Source organism: Pongo abelii, chromosome 2 (genome assembly GCF_028885655.2).
Source record: "Pongo abelii isolate AG06213 chromosome 2, NHGRI_mPonAbe1-v2.0_pri, whole genome shotgun sequence".
NCBI lineage: Eukaryota > Metazoa > Chordata > Mammalia > Primates > Hominidae > Pongo > Pongo abelii.
In genome coordinates, this window is record NC_085928.1 from 88,706,126 (window position 1) to 88,729,256 (window position 23,131).

A 23,131-nucleotide genomic window follows, 5' to 3' on the forward strand; every position below is an offset into this window, starting at 1 on the left:
TACTAAAAATACAAAAATTAGCTGGGCGTGGTGGCAGTCCCTGGCGTGAACCCGGGAGGCAGAACTTGCAGTGAGCCGAGATCGCGCCACTGAACTCCAGCCTGGAGGACAGAGCAAGACTCCGTCTCAGAAAAAAAAAAAAAAGATACAGAAATATAAAATAATGGCAAATCAAGAGAGCATCTAAGCCCCATTTTCCTCAGTTAAAATATGAAATTGTCTTATGATAAGCTCTGAACCCCTTTCTTGGAAAAAGCTCTCTATATAGTCATGTGTTGCATAATGACTGGAATACGTTCTAAGAAATGTGGCCTTAGGTGATTTAGTCATGCACACATCATAGAGTGCACTTACATAAACCTAGTTGGTATAGCCTACTACACACCTAGGCTATATGGTATAGCCCTTTGCTCCTAGGCTACAATCTGCACAGCATGTTACTTTCCTGAATACTGTAGGCATTTGTAACACAATGGTAAGTATTTGTGTATCTAAACATATGCAAACATAGAGAAGGTACAGAAAAAATACAGTGTTGTGATTTTGGACCCATGGTATGTATGGCTTTGACTGGAACTTTGCTATACAGTGCATGACTATATTTCTGACCTATGTTCTCTTTTCTATTTACAAAACAAATCTTGAATTTCAAAGAAAGTGAAGATGCTATGACAAACTGTCTTCCAACTTATTTTATTGGCTCACTGCCCTTGACAGTTAGTAGACAATTTATAGACATGTCTCTTGAATAATTGGCAATTAATTTGAGATTAGATGCCAAAATGTACAGTATTTTTAATCGAATGTGAAGGTTGAGGCTTTTCATGTCCAAATGTCATGGAACTCAGAGTAAATGTTAACTGGCAGCATAGTAAACTCTGTCTTTTTGCACATCTGCAGTAGAGGGGAGTTTTGGTTTGATGACCATAAACCCTAGCTACCTTGGCTAGTTTGAATATAAGCTTAGGTGTAAACCAAGAGCTTATACTTAAGAATGCCTTCCAGGTGAGGCATGGTGGCTCACACTTGTAGTCCCAGCAGTTTGGTAGGCTGAGACAGGAGGATTGCTTGAGCCCAGGAGTTCAAGACCAGCCTAGGCAACATAGCAAGAACCTGTATCTACAAAAATTTAAAAAATAGCTGGACATAATGGTGCATGCCTGTAGTCCCAGCTACTTGGGAGGCTGAGGCTGGAGGACTGCTTGAGCCTGAAAGGTTGAGGCTACTGTGAGCCATGATCACACCAATGCACTCCAGCCTGGGTGATAGGATGAGACTCTGTCTCCAAAAAAATAAAAAAAGTAAAATGGTTTCTAATCTATATGCCCCTGGTTTATCTTGATAGTTACCACATATGATCCATAAGGATGTACAAATCTTTGTTATATATGTGATAAAAAGATACTGTATCTGAAAACTCCTTTGGAATGTTGCTTTTGATTTAAGCATTTTGGATATCATAGACATCTTTGCCATGGCTCAAATTATGACTGTTAGTGTCTTTTTAATGTTAAGAACTCTTGTCACCTAAGAGAAATTTAAAACCCTACATTCCCACTGCCTACATTGCAGGCAATGGGAATTTTGCTGGTAAACATTATTTTTTTACTCAATTTCTAGAGTGCCTTAAAGCTCAAGCTGGAGTTAGCAGGTAGAGAGATCACATATCAGTGACTTACTAGTTGATTTCATTTCCTGAACTTCAGCTCCAGCACAATGCCTGGAATACATTAACCACACACTAAATGTTTATTAATGAGTTTACATAGGTCCACGCTATTTTAGCACAAGTAGATTTTTATTCACTTCTAGAAACACTAGAAATATCCTTTCATCCAGATCTCTGTAGGTCTATATTTTGTTTCTGGCTATTTCTAAGCCAATAGAATAAATTTGGTTTGCATGGATTTTTTTTTTAAAAAGAGTAAGAGTTCATGTTTGGACTGATTTTCTTTCTCTGCCCCCTCACCTCAACAATCGTCCATTCAACAACATCATAATTATAATTTCCTTCTTTCACTGAGTGTTTTCTTTTTGCCAGGCACTGTCTGAATATATCATCCCATTTAATCCTCACAACAATCTTGTGACAGAGCTAATATTACATCAGTGTTCTATTGTTACAGTTGAGGAAAGCAAGGTTCAGAGATTAAGCCCTGTGCTCAGACTCACCAGCTAATAAACAGTTGAGCCAGGATTCAGAAGTAGGCATGTCTGGCTTAACTACCTAGATTTACTTTCTTTTTCCTTTACTTCAACTCTCTAAAGAGAGAACTACGTAACTGTGTGACTCACACACAGTACTCATCCAATCATCCAATCATTGTATATATTTTAAACTTTTGAAATCAATTTTATTGGTATAGCTTACATATAATAAAACGTACTTGTTTTATGTATACAGTTCTGTGAATTTTGACAAATATATAAACCAATGTTATTAATCTCAATCAAGAATATTATATTGGGGCCATAAGTGGTGGCTCACAGTTGTAATCCCAGCACTTTGGGACGCCAAGGTGGGCAGATCACTTGAGGGCAGGAGTTCGAGACCAGCCTGGCCAACATGGTAAAACCCCATCTCTACTATAAATACGAAAACTCGCTACACGTGGTGGAAGATGCCTGTAATCCCTGCTACTTGGAAGGCTGAGGCATGAAAATTGCTTGAGCCTGGGAGGCAGAGGTTGCAGTGAGCTGAGATTGTGCCACTGCACACAAGCCTGGGCAACAGAATGAGACTCCATCTTAAAAAAAGAAAATATTATATTGGCATCTCCTCCAGAATCTTCGCTTGTGCTCCCCATTTTAAAAACTGATGTTAAAAATATATATTCACAGGATATTATAAAAAATAATATAGAGGCCCCGTGTATACAATCCTCCATGTATATAAATCATATAGAAGTCCTTCACCCTGTTTTCTCAATTTCCAGTGGGGAAGACCCATAGATCCATAGATTTTATTCCCTTATGCCCTTTGCAGTCAGTTTTTACCTACCTTCAGCTCTCTGTAACAACTAAACTGTTTTCTCTCACTATAAATTAGTCCGTTCCAAAATATTTTAGTCCATCCCAAAACTTTGTATATGAATGAAATCATGCAATATTTTATCTTTTGTGTCTGACTTCTTTTGCTCAACATTCTGTGTTTGAGATTCATCAGTATTAATGCATGCATTAGTAGTTTCTTTTAATTGCTATGTAGCACCCCACTGCTTGACTGTACCACAGTTTGCTTATTCATTCACCTGTCAATGGACATTTGGGTTGTTTCCAATTTTTGGCTATTTGTAAGTAAAGTTGCTGTGAAGATTCATCTACAAGATTTTTTTTGTGGACTTGTTTTCATTTCTCTCATGTAAATAAGGGTGGAATTGTTGGGTCACTTGGCTATTGAAGGTATGACTTTCTAAGATATTGACAAATTGTTTTCCTAAGAGGATGAACCATTATGCCTGCTAAACAGTATATTTGAGTTCCTGTTTCCCTACAACCTTGCCAACACTTCATATTTTCAGTCTTTTTAATTTTTGTTATTCAAGTAGTTATTTAGTGGGATCTCATTGTGATTTTATTATTTTTCCTCTAATGACTAATGATGTCTAACATCTTTTTATATGCTTAATAGTCACATATATTCTATTGTGAACTGTCTGTTCAAACCTTGTGCTGATTTTTTTGGGGGGTGGGTTCATGTGGCATGTGGGTGTCTTCATTCAGTAAATACTTGATGAATGATTGAATGACCTAAGATTGGTTTGAATATATGTATTTTCCTTTTGGCCACTTGAAACAGTGGATATAATACCAAATAAAATAGCTCAAATTGGGTTTTATTATCTGTTTCAAAATGAGCAGGTGTAGCTGGAATCTTATATTGAACATGATATTAAAGTAAAGATCAGTAGTTTCCTGCCCTAGGTAGGAAATACTATCATCTTAACCATCACTGTCATCCTCATGATTTACTCTTTTTGACCATAGGGAAGTTACCATTTGAAGACATGAGTTTTGTAGCTCACGTGACTCCTGGGTTGCTGCATTGTTTCTCTAAGGCTAAAAATGCTCTTACCCAATTTGTATCTTGTCTAAAAATGGAAAGACAGTCTCAGCCTAGTTATTTTTAGCTGTCATTGAAGCATCTTTCTCCATTAAGAGTGAATGCTAGTTAGGTTGATCTACAAGCCTTCTGTTGATCCTGTAGACTGTAATTTGTGATTATGATTTTTTAAAATGTATCTCTTTTCTATGACACATTTTTGTGATAATATAATATTTTTAGCTTTTCTTTTGTTCTCTTAAGTGTAGAGAATTGCAAAGAAATAAACACAGACTCACTTAGATAACTATGCTTAACAATAACAACAACAACAACAACAACAACAAAAAAGCAACATACATGTAGTGTTTGAAAAGCAACACAGGATAGGGAGATGTCTATGTCTATGTCTCTCTCTCTCTGTCTGTGTGATGAAGAGTGAAGTCTACTTATTTATCCCCAGCTCAAGTCCTTTTTTGTAAATGAAACTGTTGTTAAAACTTTCATATGATTCCTCCTATTACCCAGTCTCTCCTTTCCCAAATTCATTTTTACAGAAAAGGAATCAGACATTATGCACAGTTCCACACATTTTCTCCCAATATCAACCCACGAAAATCTAACTTATGCAAAGTAGTTGTTATATGGGTGAATTGTGCTTTAATTGCTCCCTTTTGGTTGTTTCCAGGTTTTTGTTTTTATTTATTTACCATCATAAAAAAAGCTATAGTAGGGCCAGATGCAGTGGCTCACACCTGTAATCCCAACACTTTGGGAGGCCGAGGCGGGCGATCACTTGAGGCCGAGAGTTTGAGACCAGCCTGTTCTACATGAACAGCCCTGTTCTTTACTAAATGAGACGCCCTGTCTTTACTAAAAATATAAAAATTAGCTAGGTGTGGTGGTAGGTGCCTGTAACCCCAGCTACTCAGGAAGCTGAGGCAGGAGAATCGCTTGAATCTGTGAGGCGGAGGTTCCTGGGAGCTGAGATCGCACCACTGCACTCCAGCCTGGGTGACAGAGTGAGACTCCATTTCAAAAAATAAAAATAAAAAAAATAAAAAAAGCTATAGTAAATGCTCATGGAAATTTGAAGAGATTACAAGTATACCTGTAGAGTAAATTCCTGCCATTCGAATCCCTGGTCAAAGAACATTTTATGATTTGACAGTTATTGCTGGATTGTCTTCTTTAAGGTTTCAGTAATTTACGCTTCTAGTAATAGTGTCTACAAGTGTCCATGGCACATATTTAAATGTAATAGCCTACGTTAAACACTTCGATATTTTGGCCTTCTAGTATTATGTGAGATAGGATCTCCAAGTTAATGCATTGCCAGTGCTGTTTTATCTTTATGACATTCTTGCTTGACTTTACCCTTGCAGAGGAAAATCTAAAGTACATTCTCCTAATGAGTAGGGGTGGCAGGCTAGAATTGCATCCTGTGGCTTTCTTGCAATCAGTTCTTGGCTACTCCTTTCCTAGGAGGCCCTGTTGTTGATGTGGTATGTCTATTTTATGTATTTCCTGCAGGAGGAAGGCTGAACAAGGACCTGCGACATTTTCTCAATCAGCGGTTCCAGAAGGGGTCTCCTGATCATGAGCTCCAGCAGACCATAAGAGATAACCTTTACCGCCATGCTGTGCCTTGTAAGTAGCCAGACTTTGGCATCTCACTGCTGGGTATGTGTGTGTATGAAAAGGCCAGAGGAGAAAGGAGATCTCAACAACTGGTTCTGGAACACCTGGTGGCTGGCCTACTGAGTGACTCCTTAACTCAAGCAAATCATAATTCAATAACACAGTGTCGTGGTGTGCCTGGGTTTCAGTCATGGCTCTGCAATGTGGGGCAACTTATCTACCCTTTGTAAGGCCCACTTTTCACGTTAGTGGAAAGGACATGTCAGTAATACTAGCTTCACGGAACTGCAGTGAGGAGTCAATGCGATCAGGTACAGAAGGCATTTTGTAAGGTAATGGTGTGCTGTAAGCCTCCAGAAATGTTAATGTTTGCCGTTATAAATGGAGTAGACCTGGCCAGCGGCCTTCGGACTGACCTTTGTGGAGACCCCCAGTGAAGGGAATACCCCAGTGGGCTCTGTCTTCCTTCCTAGGGTTCTCCTTTTGGCCAAGTTCATCAGATTCATAAGTCAGGATTTTATGTATAATTTTGTTGAAAGAAATGATTTCCACAGATAAAAAATCCAAACCCCCAAACCATTAGATTACACCAAATCTGAAAAAACAAGACACAGAACATAGGAATGCTGAAAGCAGAGTGTCTGTAAAGAAAGGCAGCCTGTCTGTCTGTCTATCTATGGTGGATAAATTGGCAGCTCCGTTGTAGTGAAATATCACTGTACTGTGGCACACTGTGTTCCTGGTTGTTTAATTTCTTTTAAAATACAAGGGAAGAATGATTCTGGTTTTATTACTTAGAAGTTTCTTTTCTCCTCTCTGTCACCCAGTCCTTCAAAGTTTGGAATTTATTTTCTTAGACATATCATTTTTTGAACCAGCAAAAGAAAGGAAGAATAATTTAATGTTCAAGGTATCATGTTTATTTCTATGATTTGTTTGCTATAAATGGTTTTCTTTAAAAAAAAACTTGCAAATGATATGCTAGGGTGCTAATGTTTTCTGATACTACTGTAAAAGAATAAGCAGAACTAATCTAAGGCATTCTGTAGATTTTAAAGGACTTAGACTATAGTTCTAGATGATAACCTCCATAGATCAGATTCTAGAATAGTCCCTGGCTCTCCATTTTACTCATTAGTAAAACAGAGGCTCTGAGAGAAGAAGAGGTTTGTTACAAGTAACTTGGGACAGGGCCCCAAGGTTGACTCTGTCCATGGAGTGGCTAAGCTGCATTTGACAGAGAGGAGGTTGTGATGATGTGTTAATGTGAACTTGTGGTCCTCAGTTCTTTTAGTCTTTTAGCATTGAAGTTATAAACTGTAGTCCTAGTAATAACCTTGTAGTAATTTCTTATATTTTGGCTTAATAATAATTAATTCCTAATGCTAATCACATAGGTAGTGCAGGGATTATCATTCTATTTTTACAAATCAAGAAACTGAGGCAATGAGGAAGCTAATAAAATCAAAGCCAAAGGTGATCAGGGCTTCGAGTCTCCTGAGTTCACCATTGCCCTGCCTCTTCTGCACTGTCAGGGATTCCTCCTATAGTAACCCTTTGAAGTTGGGGGTCTTTAACACCCATTTTACAGATGAAGAAACAAAGTCACAGGGAGGGTCAGTAAGTGGCAGATCTGGTCTTTTTAACTCTTATGTCATCTGGGGCTGTTTTCATAGCTGCCCTGTAGCTGCCTCTGAAGTTGTAGTACAGCAGGTTGAATACAATTTTGCAGAAATCAGTAATTGCAGAATCATGATTGTTCTCTGTGTAATTTTTCCCCTACTTAGATTCCAATTTAAGAAATGGGGATGAAGCAAATGAGCACACCATTTCTTGATGCATCTGTGGTGTTACCATGGTTACATTTTGGCATGCTTTCTCATTTATTTTTTCCACTGATTTATTGGACCTGACTGTGAGCTAAATGGCTTGATTTTAAGCTTACCACTATGTAGGAATTGGGGCAAAAACGAACTCTGTCTTTTAGAAACAGTGGAAAAATCATGTTTGTTTTTGCTTGTATAAAGCCCATTGGCATTGACGTTTTATGGCTGTGAAACCAGTAAATCAGGAATTTGGAGAGCAGAAATGGTGTTCCTACTAAAAGAGAAAACAGGTAACAATTCATTTTACACTTCCTTCATAAAATGGGAAGGAAATTCAGAAGAGGTCTGTTTTGGAGTCTGGTGGAGTGTGTGTGCCTTTGAATATGAGTAGACTGGGACTTACTTGGGATTCTTTCGACTTATGTTACTCTGGCCACATTTGTGTTTATTTTGATTCTATGGCCCATGTGACTGAGAAAGCCAAGCTCTCCATCAGCCTGTTGTGCTAATGGATTAGGAAGCCGTGGATTTGGGGAATGGATTCTCTTGATGATGATGTAACTGTGCTGCAGGGAAATGGGCTCGTGTAATCTGTATATTCCAGAACTTCCTGCCACTGACATTTCAGTGACTTCGGTATTTTGAGAAGAGATGACCTCATGAACAGGTGCTTGCGGTGGGGGTAGACATCTTTCCCTATACATTTTAGGAGGCTCATGGGTCATTGGAAATGAAGAAATAAAGCTCCTTCATTCTCAGGTTATTTTTAGCATTGCCATAATGTAGTGGAGCTGTATGTGCATCATAGCACACTTTACCACTTACGGCTTAGTTTATCTTAATTCTCTGGCAAAGGAAATGCAGGTAATAGCACCCCTGTTTTACTGGCCAAAAGATGAAGCAACAAAATTGAACTTTCTCAAAATTGTACCATTTGAAATGCCATATTACTCATTCCTCATCTGCTGCTATTTTACTTTTTAAAATTTGTAACAGTGTTGTTGAAATATAATTCACATACCATACAATTTACCCATTTAAAGTGTTCATCCAGTGCTATTTTTGTTATGGTTGTTATTATTCTCCACTCCCCTTTTATTTTCCCTTTATTCAAGAACTTTTATTATTTCTACAGTAAGAAGAAAGGGCATGTTAGTTGAAATTTAATTATATTTACCATTGAAAATACCACTAGAAAAACCCCAACAGAAAAGAGATGCAGATGCAGAATGAGTTCAGGGGCCTGTTGTGAAGTCTGAGGGCTGCTCTGCTGGCTGTGTGGCCTGGCACAAGTCACATAACCTCTCTGAATCTCGTTGACTCTTCAGTAAAATGGAAATAGTAGTACTCACTCAACTACTGTCTTATCAGATACACATAGCAATCCTATAAGGTGAGTCTTATTAAAGGAAACAGAGGCTCAGAGAGGTTAATAGTTTGCTTAAGGTCACACAGCAAGTAGCATGGTCAGGGTTAAACCAGTTCTCTGTAACTCTCAAGTTGGGTGTTATTAGTAATAGCCTGATTAGAGTAATATACAAACAGACTATTGAGAGTAAAAGAACAAAAAATGTTTCTGATGGCTGAATTTAGAGCTCTAGTTGCTTAAAATAATGACGTTTTATGTCTTGGATTTGGGAGCAATGGAAGGCACAATACCTTAAAAATAAGTATATTCTCTCTGATGTTCAAGTAATTCACTGGTTGTACAATATAATTTTAATAATGATTATTCAGATTCAAAAAAATCATTACATGATTTTCTTAGCATATCTAAGTTTATCTTATTTTCCATTAGATCTTTTCTTTGTGTATCTATGGAAAACCACAATAAGTGGGTTTGCAATGCTTGTAAACATGCCTACTTCTCTCATTCCTCAGAACCAGCTGGCTAATATTTCTCTTTCTCGCCCTCCAGTTTTGGTCACATTCCCAACCCCTCCCACTCTGCGCTTCAACCCTACAAACTTCATGTTCCAAACACACTTTGTGTCTTCTTATAAATGGGTACATATTATTTTTTCCTATTTTGCTGCCTATCTATCTGACCAGTTCACAGTCTTCTTTTTAAGTTTTAGCCAGATGCCACTTCCTCCACGAAGTCCTCCATTGCTTCTGCAGATTGGGCCTGTTGCCCTCTCCCCCTACTCCCCAAGCTGCATTCTGTGACCTCCTTCGTGCCTGTTTTGTGCCGGATTGTAGTGCCTGCTGCGTGCCTGCCTGTCCTAATTCGATTCTAACTTTCATGAGTCAGGCAGCATATCTAACTGAGTGACCAGGCCACTCCTAGCTTAGTGCCTGGACTATAGGATAAGTATTTGTTGAACGAATGAACAAATGAAGAAATGGAAAAAGATATTCTTTCTTTTTCTTCTTTTATTTTTTTCTTCCTTACTTAGCCTTTGAGAAAAACAGCAGAATTGCTTTGACCATAAGGCTTTCAGAATAAAAGGAAGGTCAGAGTCTTGAACCCCAAAAAGGGTCGTGGATGACTGATAAGAACTTCACTAATTACTTGGCTGATAATCGAAGCGCACAAGAAAAATGTCAAAGCTCCCATGAGCTTGGAGCTGGAGTGCCCGTTCACAGCTCCTCCTAATTGTAGTCTAGATATCACCATACCTCCTGCATTGATAGCCTTCTTGTTTTATGACTTCTTGTCCTAGCTGATGTGACAACATCTGAGATTCTTGCTTTGGAATGGCCGCTTTTCCCATGAAGATAAATGCATTACCTGACAGGGCTTGTCATTTACGATACTGCTGCTGTCAAAACGAGATACAACTCATCCAGTAGTGCTGGTTCTCTGTAATGCTGAACAATGCCCCTCCCATTCCTCCTCACTTTTCTGGACTCAACTGTCATCTTTCTTTTCAAGTAAAGGTCGCCTAAAAGAGGAAAGGATAAGTCAGTTTTGTTCTGCAGCTTAACACTTTGTTCATCAAGGCTCTTCCCAATACTGAGACCATTGTAATCGGTCTAAGAGGTATTGATCATTGACTTAAAGGACTTTACAGAGGGATTACATGTGTTTGATCTACAAGGCAATTTAAATTTGATGTGGTAAACATAGGTGATACTGGTCTTTATACAATAGCCATATTCAAAAGGGCATTTTAGCATCTGCTATCATTGCCTATTATTTTAAATGGGGCCATAAATTACTATTAGTTCTATTTGAACTTACAGTTTTCTGTTAAACATAGTTGTTTCCAGGATGGCTTGCCTAAAATCAACCACTTTTCCTGTGATCTTTGACAATTAGAGCTGATAACATGAACCAGACCTATTTGTCAGCAAGTGTCCAGGATAAAGAACTGGATGTTGGAAAATAGTTTGTCTCCTGGAATGCGCATACCTGTGTTCAGGTTGTGTTGGACACTGGTGGAATGCTTCCGGTCATAACTCATGAACAAGAGAGTTCTGCAAGCATCATAGGACTGATCAGATAAAGAGATAAAGGTCACTGGAAACTTTCTGTCTATTGCTGTTTCTCTGCCCTTGTCCTCTATCTAAACGAAGGGCTGTCTAAAAGGATTGCTTTAGCCTTTACAAAGCCTAGCCTGTGGCAAAACTATGACTAGTAACAATAGCAATAGGTCTCCAGCTTTTGCATACCTCTGTCATGATATTTCTCTCTGTCCCTTTCTCTTTCTCTATCATGTCATCTCTAACTTTGGCTTCATCTAAAGGACACAAACTCTTAAGGATCTGAACTCTTCGACTCTATCTCTTTTCTATTTAACCACAGATGTTTGTTGCGTATAATGTAAACAACATTTATCTTGATCAGCTTTCTACTCTTTTTCTCCCCTTCTCTTCTACCCATCATGACTGTATTTTCCCATGTGCCCTTGGCTTGTCTGTGATACGGGGACTCCTCCCACCTACTGACCCACCCCTTGACTGCTTACACCTGTCCTTCTCCATTGAAACTTATTTGTTGTGCATTGGTTTGCTATTGGGCTTCCTTTAAGAAGACAAGCATTAGAACAAAGAAGTGAATGTTTCTTAATGTGGTATGAGGTTCCCTTGTCCATCATATATTTGTGACTTTAAATGTGGTTCTGTCCAAATTATCCTGTGTAAGAGGATGTTCCAACAGAGGACATTTATGGGTAATCAAATTCTTACGCTTTTGATTTGTTTTTATACTCCTCATAATGTATAGTACAAACTATGTACATAGAAATCACTTTAAACACAAGATTGCCCATGTCAAGGGTGTTACTGTGTCAAGGATATCACTGCACTGCTTGTACATGGTTTCCTATTTCACCATGTATAAGGTGAGCTATGATTTATGTTTCACAAAGTAAGGTAATAGTCCAGGCAAGGAGTTTTGTGCCAAATTAAAAAATCATGAGATTAGATAACAATACTTTTTGTTTAGACGTGATTTGGAGCTAGAGTATGGGCTCAGATAAGTGTAAACACATTTTTATCCATGGGACTCTCCGATGGAGCACTGGAAGGTGGTGAGGGAAGCAGGAAGGTTCTTTATTATTCTAGAGTTTTATTCATTGAGGAACTTGGAGCATCCCTGGAACCCTCCTCATAAATACCAGCAGCATCCCCTGTATTTGTGACAACTCAGAGCAGAAAACCACTTTGCATTTCTACAGTGCCCCTTCAGGAGCATTGAAGCGTGGAATCTATATTTACCTCTTGCTAGGGGAGAAGTGAGTTTTCCTGTTAGTGAGTTTATGAGAAGGACCTGGACATTCCTGACCGTGACAATTCCTGTTCTCTTGGGGGCTCTGTCTGATCCCAGGGAAGCGTGCATTCACTGTCCATCCCTGCTGGAAATCTTCTTTGGGTGGGTCTCATGGGGAAGACAGTGGTTTTGAGATTTGCTGGGGAATGGGTTTGGTAAGTGTAATTTTGGGGGTGATTTATTAACAATCCCCTTGTTAACAAAGATCTAAAGCCATTTTCTCCATTGTAGCTTTTGTCAGTAATAAAACTGACATTGTGATTGGTGGATTATGCCATTTATTACAAGGCTTTGTTTATTCTAGTCCATGTCAGTTACTTCTATTGATACTCCACCTTACTTACCTTTTTCTTGCTTGCTTTTTCTCTTTCTGTCTTTCTTTTTTTTTTTTTTTGAGACACAGTTTCACTCTGTCTCCCAGGCTGGAGTACAGTGGCATGATCATAGCTCAGTGCAGCCTCCAACTCCTGAGCTCAAGTGATCCTCCCACCTCAGCCTCCAGAGTAGCTGGGACTACAGACACATGCCACCATGCCTGGCTCTTTTTTATTTCTGTTTTTGATCTTATGTATTTTATCAGTCCTTCTCCTTACAGCTTATCTAGAGCCATTTTTTTTTTAAAGCTTTAAGATTGGCTCTGAAATTCTAAATTCTGCACTAGACAGGACAGCTGGCATTCATCACTCTTTGTCAATAGAGAGCCTACGTACTTTACAAATATTGTTTGGTTAGTTGTACCATGATGCTAGTGGTAGTTGTCACTGTCATTACATATGAGGTAAAGCAGGAGCAGAGAGGCTGAGTAACTCATCTGACACCATGCTTTCTAATTTAAATATTGATACCTTTTTTAAAAAAAACAAGTTGTGTTTATTGAGTATGCCCAATGTGTCAGGAACTCTGTTAAACACATTACCTACATTATTTCATTTGATCCTCTGAACCTTTTGAAGTGTAAGCTATTATTATATCAATTTTCCAATGAACAAAATGAGATTTATAGAGGCTCAAGTGCATACACTTACAGAGCTGAGTTTGATTTCAGTCTGATAGACCCCAAAGTTATTATCTTAAACCACTGCATTTTACAGCCATTTGTACTATTCGTTTACTTTAGCACAATGGTGTATGTAATGGAAAAGAGAACCACTGGAAAGGCCCTTCCAGCACCTTCAGGCCACCTTTCAGAGCCCATTCAGCATAGTACACCTGGACTCATGCCCTGCCCCTGTGTGTCATTAGCACTTGTCTTGTTGAGTCTAGAACATTCAGATGTGATGGGCTTTCGGGTGTGGTGGACCTGAGAGTCTGGCAGGCTCTACCACTTAACCAGTTTTGTTGGCTTGGGCAGGTTACTCATGCTTCCTGTGACTCAGTTTCCTCATTATCTTTCCTGATGTTTAGAAGAAGTATGGATGCACCCAGCCATGAGCTTGATACTTTGTAGGCCCTCTGTTAAGACTGATCCTTCTTCCTTACCCTTTTCCCTTCCCATTCTAGCATGACTTCCCAAACACTCTTTTCAGTTTCTCTTTAGGCTTTGAGGCCTTATTTATATGAAGATTCTTTTTTTTCTTTAAAACAAGCTAAGTTTTAAAAAACTGACTTTCCAGCATTTGCTGAGTAGCAACCCAACACTAGATGCCAGGCAAGAATATAGTGAAGATTAATAATTGGATGATTTAGCCAATAATAGGCATGCTTGAAACAGCACATTTTTTGCCTTTTCCCAGCATCAGCTAATTCCCCAATGTTCTGTTTCTTTGTATTTGTTATTATACGTTGTTAACCCTAATTGCCATTGTATAGTTGCTGAGTGGATAGAGTCCTATTGGAGAAAAAATGGGAAAAAAATTACAAACGTAAAAGCTCATAACACTGGACTTGATTTATATGTGTCTGTTAATAGATTCAAATAAACATGGTTTGGCTGGTGTTCTTTATTCTAAGGTTCTCAGGGATGTAGAAAAAGGGAAAGCCATGGGAGTTTTAGATTAAATTTAATTAGAGTTGTGGTAATTTATAATCTTCTTGTGAAACCATGTTAGATCAGACCTCACCACTTAATAATAACATCTATCATTAATCGAGCACTTACTGTATGCACCAGGCACTGTGCTAAGTGATTTACAAGCTTTGTTAGCCATCTCTGAACCCTGCAGGGCATAGTGTTATCAGTCCTGTATTCTGTATTCTGTAGTATGAGTGCAGCATTTGAGGTGTGGAGAGCTTAGGTAGTGGCATCTCCAGGGAGGCACAGTTTAATAATGATGGAACTCAGATTCAAACCTAGTTCTAACCACCTCCAGAGTCCAAGCTCTTGGTTTATTTTTCTGCCTGCCATCACCTTAAAGACCATTTTTTTAAATTAACATATTAAATTTTAAAAAAGAGTCTCCTCCTAATAACATATGGATTAGTATTTGGCTGAGTGTAGGATACTAATATATCTATTTGGCAGTCATGTTAATTTATTTAATTGCTTTATAATTTTAGCTGACATTTTTCATCAAGATTTGTTGCAATTATAAAGCAATTTCCATGACGATTTATGAAGGCACATGAAAGTTTTCACAGTATCCTTACCATGTATTATTTATTTTGAGGAAAGGATATTTTAGTTTCCCAAGAATCATTTGAGTCAAGAGAATGAGAAATAATATATTTTTAAAAATTTCCTTGTATCAAATGTGTTCAATAAACGTAAGTAAAATTTCTGGCTTCTATAGTGGATTGTGTGTATTTCTTCTGTGCTCCAAGTAAGGAAATTTCACCAATTGTGTTCTCATTGCCCTACCTAGTTTGTGTTGGGGAATGAACTGCCCAAAATTTAAACAAGAAAATGTCAATTGTGTTATTTTCACTACAATATGAATAAAGTAGACTTTTAAAATGATCAATGACATATTTTTCTGTTGCATTTAAAATTAACCAATAACACATCACTATATTTAGGAAATACATGCTAATGTATTTAGGGGTAAACGGCCATGGTGAATGATACAACTTATGCTCAAATGGCTACAAAGCATTAAAAATGGTTAAAAATACATTATGTATGGGAGGAGGGAGAGAGAGGACAAATGACAAGCTGGTAGGTTAAAACGTTAATAACCAGCAAGTCTGAGTAAAGTGTGTATGGTGTTATTTGTACTATTCTTATTCTTGTACTGTTCTGAAAATTTGATATTTTCTATAAAAGGAAAATCAACCTATACCAAAAAATAAAAAATAATCAAACAATTATAGTTTGGGAGAAAGGGGATTATATGTGAATGTTATGTTTTCGTCTCTCTTCCTCCTTACTTATATCAGTGTTTTTAGCCTAGAATTGAGATTTTGTTACTACCTTGATAGATTGTGTTCATTAAAGTATAGAGAGACTAGCCTGAAAGATATTGTGCACATATTAAAACAAGAATCTAAGTGTTTTCATTATAGTTTCCCATTGAATACTTGTAGAAATCTTGTAAAGGAAGTAATTACTATTAGTATCTTCACTGATGAGGAAACTGAGGCTAATAAAGTTAAGTGGCTTGGCTTACAATTATCAAATAGGACTGCAGCTCAGTCAGGTTGGTTACAAGAACCCCCGCTAATAACCACCACTGTTCTTTCCTCAGACTATATATGTGTATATATACTATGTATGTATACACATACAGTATATAAACATATACTATATACTGTATATACACATATATGACACTATATATACTATACTATACTAGTATAGTATATATAGTACTAGTATATATACACTGTATATACTAGTATAGTATATATAGTGTCATATATGTGTATATACAGTATATAGTATATATACAGTATTCTTTCTGCTGTATATACATATATAGTATATATGTGTGTATACATGTGTGTATAGTATATATACAGTATATACAGTATACTATATATACTGTATATACAGTATAAAGAGTATACTATATATACTGTATATACAGTACACTGACGTATATACTATATATGTATATACAGCATAGATGGAATACTGTATATATACTATATACTATTTATACTATATATAGTATACTATACTCTATATTATATATATAGTATATATACTATATATACACTATATGTATGTATATATGTATATAGTATATATACTATCTACTATATAGTGTATATATACTATATAGTATATACTATCTACTATCTACTATATATACTATCTACTCTATAGTGTATATATACTATATAGTATATACTGTCTACTGTATATATACTATATACTATATGTACCTGTAGATATACTATATAGTATATATATACTATATACTATATATATACCTGTATATATACTATATACTATATATATACCTGTATATATACTATATATATACTGATATATATACTATATACTATATATGTACCTAAATGAACGTGACATTTTTCTCCTTTCCTGTCTCATAGGATAAGATTACAAACAGACCTTACAGAATTATTGGAGTTGCAGTTTCTGTATTCTTAGATTTCATCAGTTAACTTGAGGGATACATATTCCTTATTTCCATCTCGAAATGGCTTTACACAGTCTCAAGTTCACTTAATTAGTGACTTGGGAAAAAAAAAGATATATCTGTTTCAGTGGAATTTTGAAAAACAATGTTGCCTGAGTTGTAGTTAAAGTGTTCTTTAAATGTATAATATGACTTGGAAATAAGACATCATGTGAAATCATCAGGTGGACTGAAATTCTGTTCGAATTCTGTCAGTGTTGTCTACCTGACCCTAGCTAATTCTGGGAATCTAGATGGCTTTTTCCCCAGTGGGTAGAAGTTTGTGGCTAATACAGGTTTCATTAACTTTTTTGTTTGATGTTCAATTCTAGTTCTCCCAGAGGTGAGCTATTGAAAGGTGGGCATTCAGTCTCATGCATTGCTTCAGAATTAGATACCCCATTCCAATCCACATGAGTCAAGGATGCTGTAAGGGGAATTTTGTAACTTCTTAGCTCACTGTTGAGTGGATCATTTATAAATCAAGAAACAGTTAGATATCTAAGGAACATGGAGTAGGTAAAAAAAAAAAATCTTGTTGAAATAATAATTGCTGTTTTGTTCTGAATTTGTATTATATACTTAAGGGTCTGGCCTGTCCGGGCACATCAAAGTCTCTTTCCCTTCCTTTCTCCCTCTCCCCTTCTCTTCTTCCAGTTCCTTCCCCTTCTCTCTTTCCTTCCTTTCCTTCTACCTCAGAATGGTCTATTTCTTTCTCTTATTCCAGATTCTGGGAGTAGAATGCGACGATTGTGAACAATTGCTTGTGCTAGTCATATGCGGGTTCTAACAGAGACCCTTTAAAAAAAATGAAGGAATCAGGGCATGATGGCTCACACTTATAATCCCAGCACTTTGGGAAGCCAAGGTGGGCAGGTCATTTGAGCCCAGGAGTTTGAGACCAGCCTGGGCAACATTGGGAGATCCCATCTCTACAGAAAATTACCCAAGTATGTTGGTGCACACCTACAGTTCTAGCAATTCAATAGGCTGAGGTTGGAGGATCACCTGAGTCTAGGAGGTCGAGGCTGCAGTGAACTATGAGCATGCCACTGCACTTCAGGGTGGGCAACAGAGCCAGACCTTTTCTCAAAAAAAAAAAAAAAAAAAAAAAAAAATAGCAGTGGCTCGTGCCTGTAATCCTAGCACTTTGGGAGGCTGAGGCAGGTGGATTGCTTGAGGTCGGGAGTTCAAGACAAGCCTGACCAACATGCTAAAACCCCATCTCTACTAAAAATACAAAAAATTAACTGGGCATAGTGGCACGTGCCTGTAGTCCCAGCTAGTTGGGAGGCTGAGGCAGGAGAACTGCTTGAACCTGGGAGGCAGAGGTTGCAGTGAGCCAAAATCAGGCTACTGCATTCCACCATGGGTGACAGAGCAAGACTCCATCTCTAGAAAAAAAAAAAGAGAGAGAGAGATAGAGATAAAATAAATATAGCAAGTTATAAAAATCTTAAGTGCATGGTTTGATAAATTTTCACACACACACGTGCACACACACACACTCATCCATATAACCATTACCCAGGTCAATATATTGAACACTGAGGATTTCACCAGCTCCCTTGTGTCTCCTCTTATTGAACGCTTCCCTTCCTTCCCAAAAGTAACCATGATTCTGATGCTATCACCCTGGATTATTTTCGTCTGTCTTTGAATTTCATATAAATGGAATGATAAAGTATGTATTCTTCTGCTCTAACTTTGTTTGCTAACATTACTCTCTGAGATTCATCCATGTAGTTTGAATGTACCAGTAGTTTGATTTTTTTAATTGCTGTGTAGTCTTTGATTGTATGAATATACCATGATCTGCTTACCCATTCTTCTGTTGATTTGTTTCCAGTTTTTAGCTACTGTTGTGAGCATTGTTATACAATGGACATATGTGCACAATTCTAGGAGTAGAATTGCTGGATTAGAGTGTAGTCATATGTTCTGCTGTAATAAATATTGCCAAATAGTTTCCAAAGTAGTTATACCAATTTGCACTCACACCTACACCGTGTAAGAGTTCCAGTTGCTTCTCATCCTCACCAACATTTGGTATTATGAGTCTTTTAAATTTTTGCATATCTTGCTGGATGTGCAGTGGTATCTCATGGTGATCTTAATTTGCATTTTTCTGTTGTAGAATGATATTGAACACTTTTTCAAATGCTTATTATCTATTTGGATATCCTCTTTCATGAAGTTTTTATTCAAGTCTTTTTCCATTTGTCCGTTTTTTTTTTTTTTTTTTTTTTTTTTGAGATGGAGTTTCACTCTTGTTGCCCAGGCTGGAGTGCAATGGTGCAATCTCGGCTTACTGCAACCTTTGCCTCCTGGCTGATTCTCCTGCCTCAGCCTCCCGAGTAGCTGGGATTACAGGCACCTGCCACCATGCCTGGCTAATTTTGTATTTTTAGTACAGACTGGGTTTCACCATGTTAGCCAGGCTGGTCTCAACCTCCTGACCTCAGGTGATCCGTCTGCCTCGTCCTCCCAAAGTGCTGGGATTGCAGGCATGAGCCACTCCACCTGGTCCCCATTTGTCTTTTTCATCGGATTGTCATTTGCTTTCTGATTTGTAGAAAAAACTGGGTTTTAAATTTTGACTCTGTTGCTTATTGGCTGTGCTTGCACTGGTTGTCTAACCTTTTTGAGCTGCTTCTATTGAATGGGGCTAATGATACCTGCTTTGTAGGTTGTGGTGAGAGTCACACGATGAAATGTATGTGAGTTCCTAAGCATAGTTCCAGGCACACAGATGGCATAAGTAGTATTAAATTTTTTTTTAAATCTATTCTTAAATTGGTGAACAGTTCATTAAGTTGTTCTGACGTTTTTTTCTTCCTTCTCTTTTCTTGTGTGCTGTTCTCTTTTTTATACTTGTAGTACAAAAGGAAAGACAGTGGCCGCATGCATAATACACGGTAGGCCGAAGCACCTGATTTGTTCAAAGGAACACTTGAGGTCATATCAATTCTCCTAAGAAATTTTTCTTGTAATGGGGACAAATGAGGAGCAGAAGTGAGTTTCCAAAAAGACAGAATAAGATAAAATATAGACATGGGACCCAATTAAAGAAATTTTACCTGTCCAGGGTAGTAGTGGGGAGCACATAAAAATAGTCAGTGGGCTTTGTGCCTTATTTCCTCTCACTCCCTTGTCAGTTTCTCAGAGACTCAGTTTTTTCATTTGCAAAGCAAAGATAACAATGCCTATTTTAAAGGGTTGTTGTGAGGCCTAGCACAGTGCTTGGACTCCTGTAAGCACTTTATATAATGGGGGCTGCTGTGGTGCGTAATGGTCATGATGGGAGTGAGGATGATGTTGAAGGTGATGAAGATACCACTTCTGTTAACAGAGGCATTGCCTGCCTTTACTGTTGCCTGTTGAAAAGTTGCTTCAGGGGCAGATACAATAGCAGTTTCAGGGAGTGGTATGACCTGTAGCAGGAAGGGGAAAGTCAGGAGAAAAGAATTTTCTTCTCTGCAAGAGACTGGGGTAGGTACCAGCTATTTGACAGAGAGGCACTATTCTTGGATGTCCATTTGCACACTAGATTCATGAGTGTTGGGGATTACCTGGGCATCCCAAACCATATTACAGTGAATTATGTTATTGTTATTTATGTATTTAACATATACATATATTTTCAAAATATATAGAAAATATCAGAATGGGAAAAAAATCATAAGGACTTAGGCAGTTATTGGAGCTTGCTTTAAAAACCCATATCAGTGTTGACCAGAATCTGTGTTTCAAGAGAATTGTCAGGAAAAGCAGTCTTAGGCCAGGAGTGGTGGCTCACACCCATAATCCCAGCACTCTGGGAGGCCAGGGTGGGTGGATCGATTGAGCTTAGGAGTTCGAGACCAGCCTAAGCAACATGGTGAAACCCCATCTCTACAAAAAATACAAAAATTAGCCGTGCCAGGTGCGGCGGCTCACATCTGTCATCCCAGCACTTTGGGAGGCTGAGGCGGGTGGATCACTTAAGGTCAGGAGTTTGAGACCTGCCTGGCCAACGTGGTGAAACCCCATCTCTACTGAAAATACAAAAATTAGCCAGGCATGGTGGTGGGTGCCTGTAATTCCAGCTACTCAGGAGGCTGAAGCAGGAGAATCACTTGAGCCTGGGAGGTGGAGGTTGCAGTGAGCAAAGATCATGCCACTGTACTCCCGTCTGGGTGACAGAGCAAGATTCGATCTCAAAAATAAACAAACAAATAAATAAATAAATATCCGGGTGTGGTGGCACACACCTGTAGTCGCAGCTACTCTGGGGGCTAAGGTGGGAGGATTGCTTGAGCCTGGGAGGCGCAGGTTGCAGTGAGCCAAGATTGTGCCACTGTACTCCTGCCTGGGTGACAGAGCAAGATCCTGTCTCAAAAAAATAAATAAATAAACAAAATAAAAAAATAAAGAAAGTAAAAGTAAAATAACCTTCAGGGCACTGAGAGGCACAGTGCAGTGGTTGCTGAGTAAACATAGGTTTTGGATGTGGAAAGATACGGGTTTGAGTCATAGCCCTTCTGTTCTCTGGCTTTGTGATCTTGGATAAGTTCCTTTCCGAGGTTTTGCAATTTATAAAATTGGGACAATAGTATCATCCCCATAGACTTGTAGGGAGAGTTAATTAACATAATACATGAAAAGCACCAAGAGAGGCTCTGGCACATAGTAGGTGCTCAAATTACAAAAATATGTCCATGTATCTGATGAGTAGAAATGCACATTCTGTGCTGATTGAAATAATCATTTAGTAGGCAGAGTTGAATGGATGCAAAGGAGGAGGGAAGGGGTGTTTTACATGTAACTACCCTGCACACAGTAGGACTTGCTGGATCTCCTCTCTGGGTTGTGGGTAGAAGTGGACTTTCATTTCAGAGTTTGATTCTGTAATTCTTTCATCAAAATATTTGATGTTTCCTAGAGCAGTTGCAATTGAGATATGTTTCCTATGTAAGTAATCTACCATTGAACCTGAGTTGGACAATGTATACTTTACTAATATAAGGCACACTGATGGGCACACTTAAATAGTAAGTGTGATATTGTAGACTTATTTTTTCTGTCTCCTTCATTAACTCTTATCTGCTGAAAGCCCTTCAGCATGCTTTAAAAGTAGGTCAGACACTCTAGAAGGGTCTGGTTGGCCTACAAGGGCTGGTTTTTCTTTTATTGCCAACTCTTAGGCTCTCCATCATTGAGTTTGTCTGTCTGCAGGAAGATGAGTACTTCCTACAGTTGTGCATGGCCTAAGGAAGCACAATTACTTTCACATCATACTCCCCAGCAAGTATCAAATCTATAATTTCTCTCCCCTTTATTTATTCATTGTGGCAGATTTTTTCAGGAACTCATTTGGCTGGTATGTGAGTGTAGTATAAAGTTTCACAGGTGAAATTTTTCAAAGATGCACATGGTGAGCATGATGTTGAGAGCCGTAATTTGTGTTCTGAAGCCAGCAAGAGTCACAACATAAAATACAAAAGGATGATACCAGCACAGGTTCATTGTAAATTGTACAATTTTAAGGATAAATGGATGTGGTCTTGTAAAACAGGTCATTTATAGTGAGGTCTCGTCATACAAATTTAAAGGGTCATTATGACATCCCTTGTACAATAAATGTTTGAAGTTTCTGGAACTTTATCTTTGATAGAGCTGTTGTAGAATGGTTCTTCTCTCATTAGCCATCTTAAGTTGCATATTTTCACGGCATGAGTCATTTTCAGGCATAACAACTGGAAGCTTGCTGCTTTTGTGTTTTCCTTGAAAGCCTGTGAAAGAGCCCATTTGAGTACATTCCAAGAAGATGGTCATCTTTTGCACCTTGGAGGGGAGTAATGCTAAATAGTAACACATTTAGGAAAATGTTCCACGTCTGTTCTATTTTCACTTGTTTTGAAATTTACAGTCATAGGAATTTTGTTTATTCCCCATTTGCTGCTTGATTCTCCAGTTGACTAATAAAAGCCAGAGAGTTGTCAGTGGAGTTTTTTTTTTTTTAATAAGCAGTTCACTTCTTCACACATTTGTGGCAATTCAAGTTAAAATCCAGTAGGAAAATAGCATTTCAAGTTGGTGTTTTTGGTTTCTTTTTTCTTATATGGTGGAAATCAAAGGTTCTTATAAGGAAAACACCCATCTCTATGAATATATAAATAACTGTGAAGTGATTTATTATTTGTCTTTGACATTATATGAAAGTCATCGTATTCCACAAGCCAGGAAAAACATCCACAGTGGCAACTCTGATATCGTTTCTCTGTTATTATTTTTAGGTCCTTGGCCAATTTAAAAAGCATCAGATAAATTGAGGCACTTTTGTTTTGCTTGCCTTTCCCCAGCAGTATTTGCTATTTCTTAAATAATCATTATACGTTAA

At 38.0% G+C, this 23,131-nt stretch overlaps 1 protein-coding gene across 32 annotated transcripts in view; it reads left to right on the plus strand.

Annotated features, from left to right (window-relative positions):
* MAGI1 (membrane associated guanylate kinase, WW and PDZ domain containing 1) overlaps positions 1–23,131 on the plus strand; it is a 678,789-nt gene that overhangs the window by 410,419 nt on the left and 245,239 nt on the right. For all 32 annotated transcript variants that reach the window (XM_054550292.2, XM_054550294.2, XM_024244055.3 and 29 more), the window contains 1 exon segment: positions 5,576–5,692. In XM_054550292.2, the coding sequence (XP_054406267.2) occupies positions 5,576–5,692 (117 nt within the window).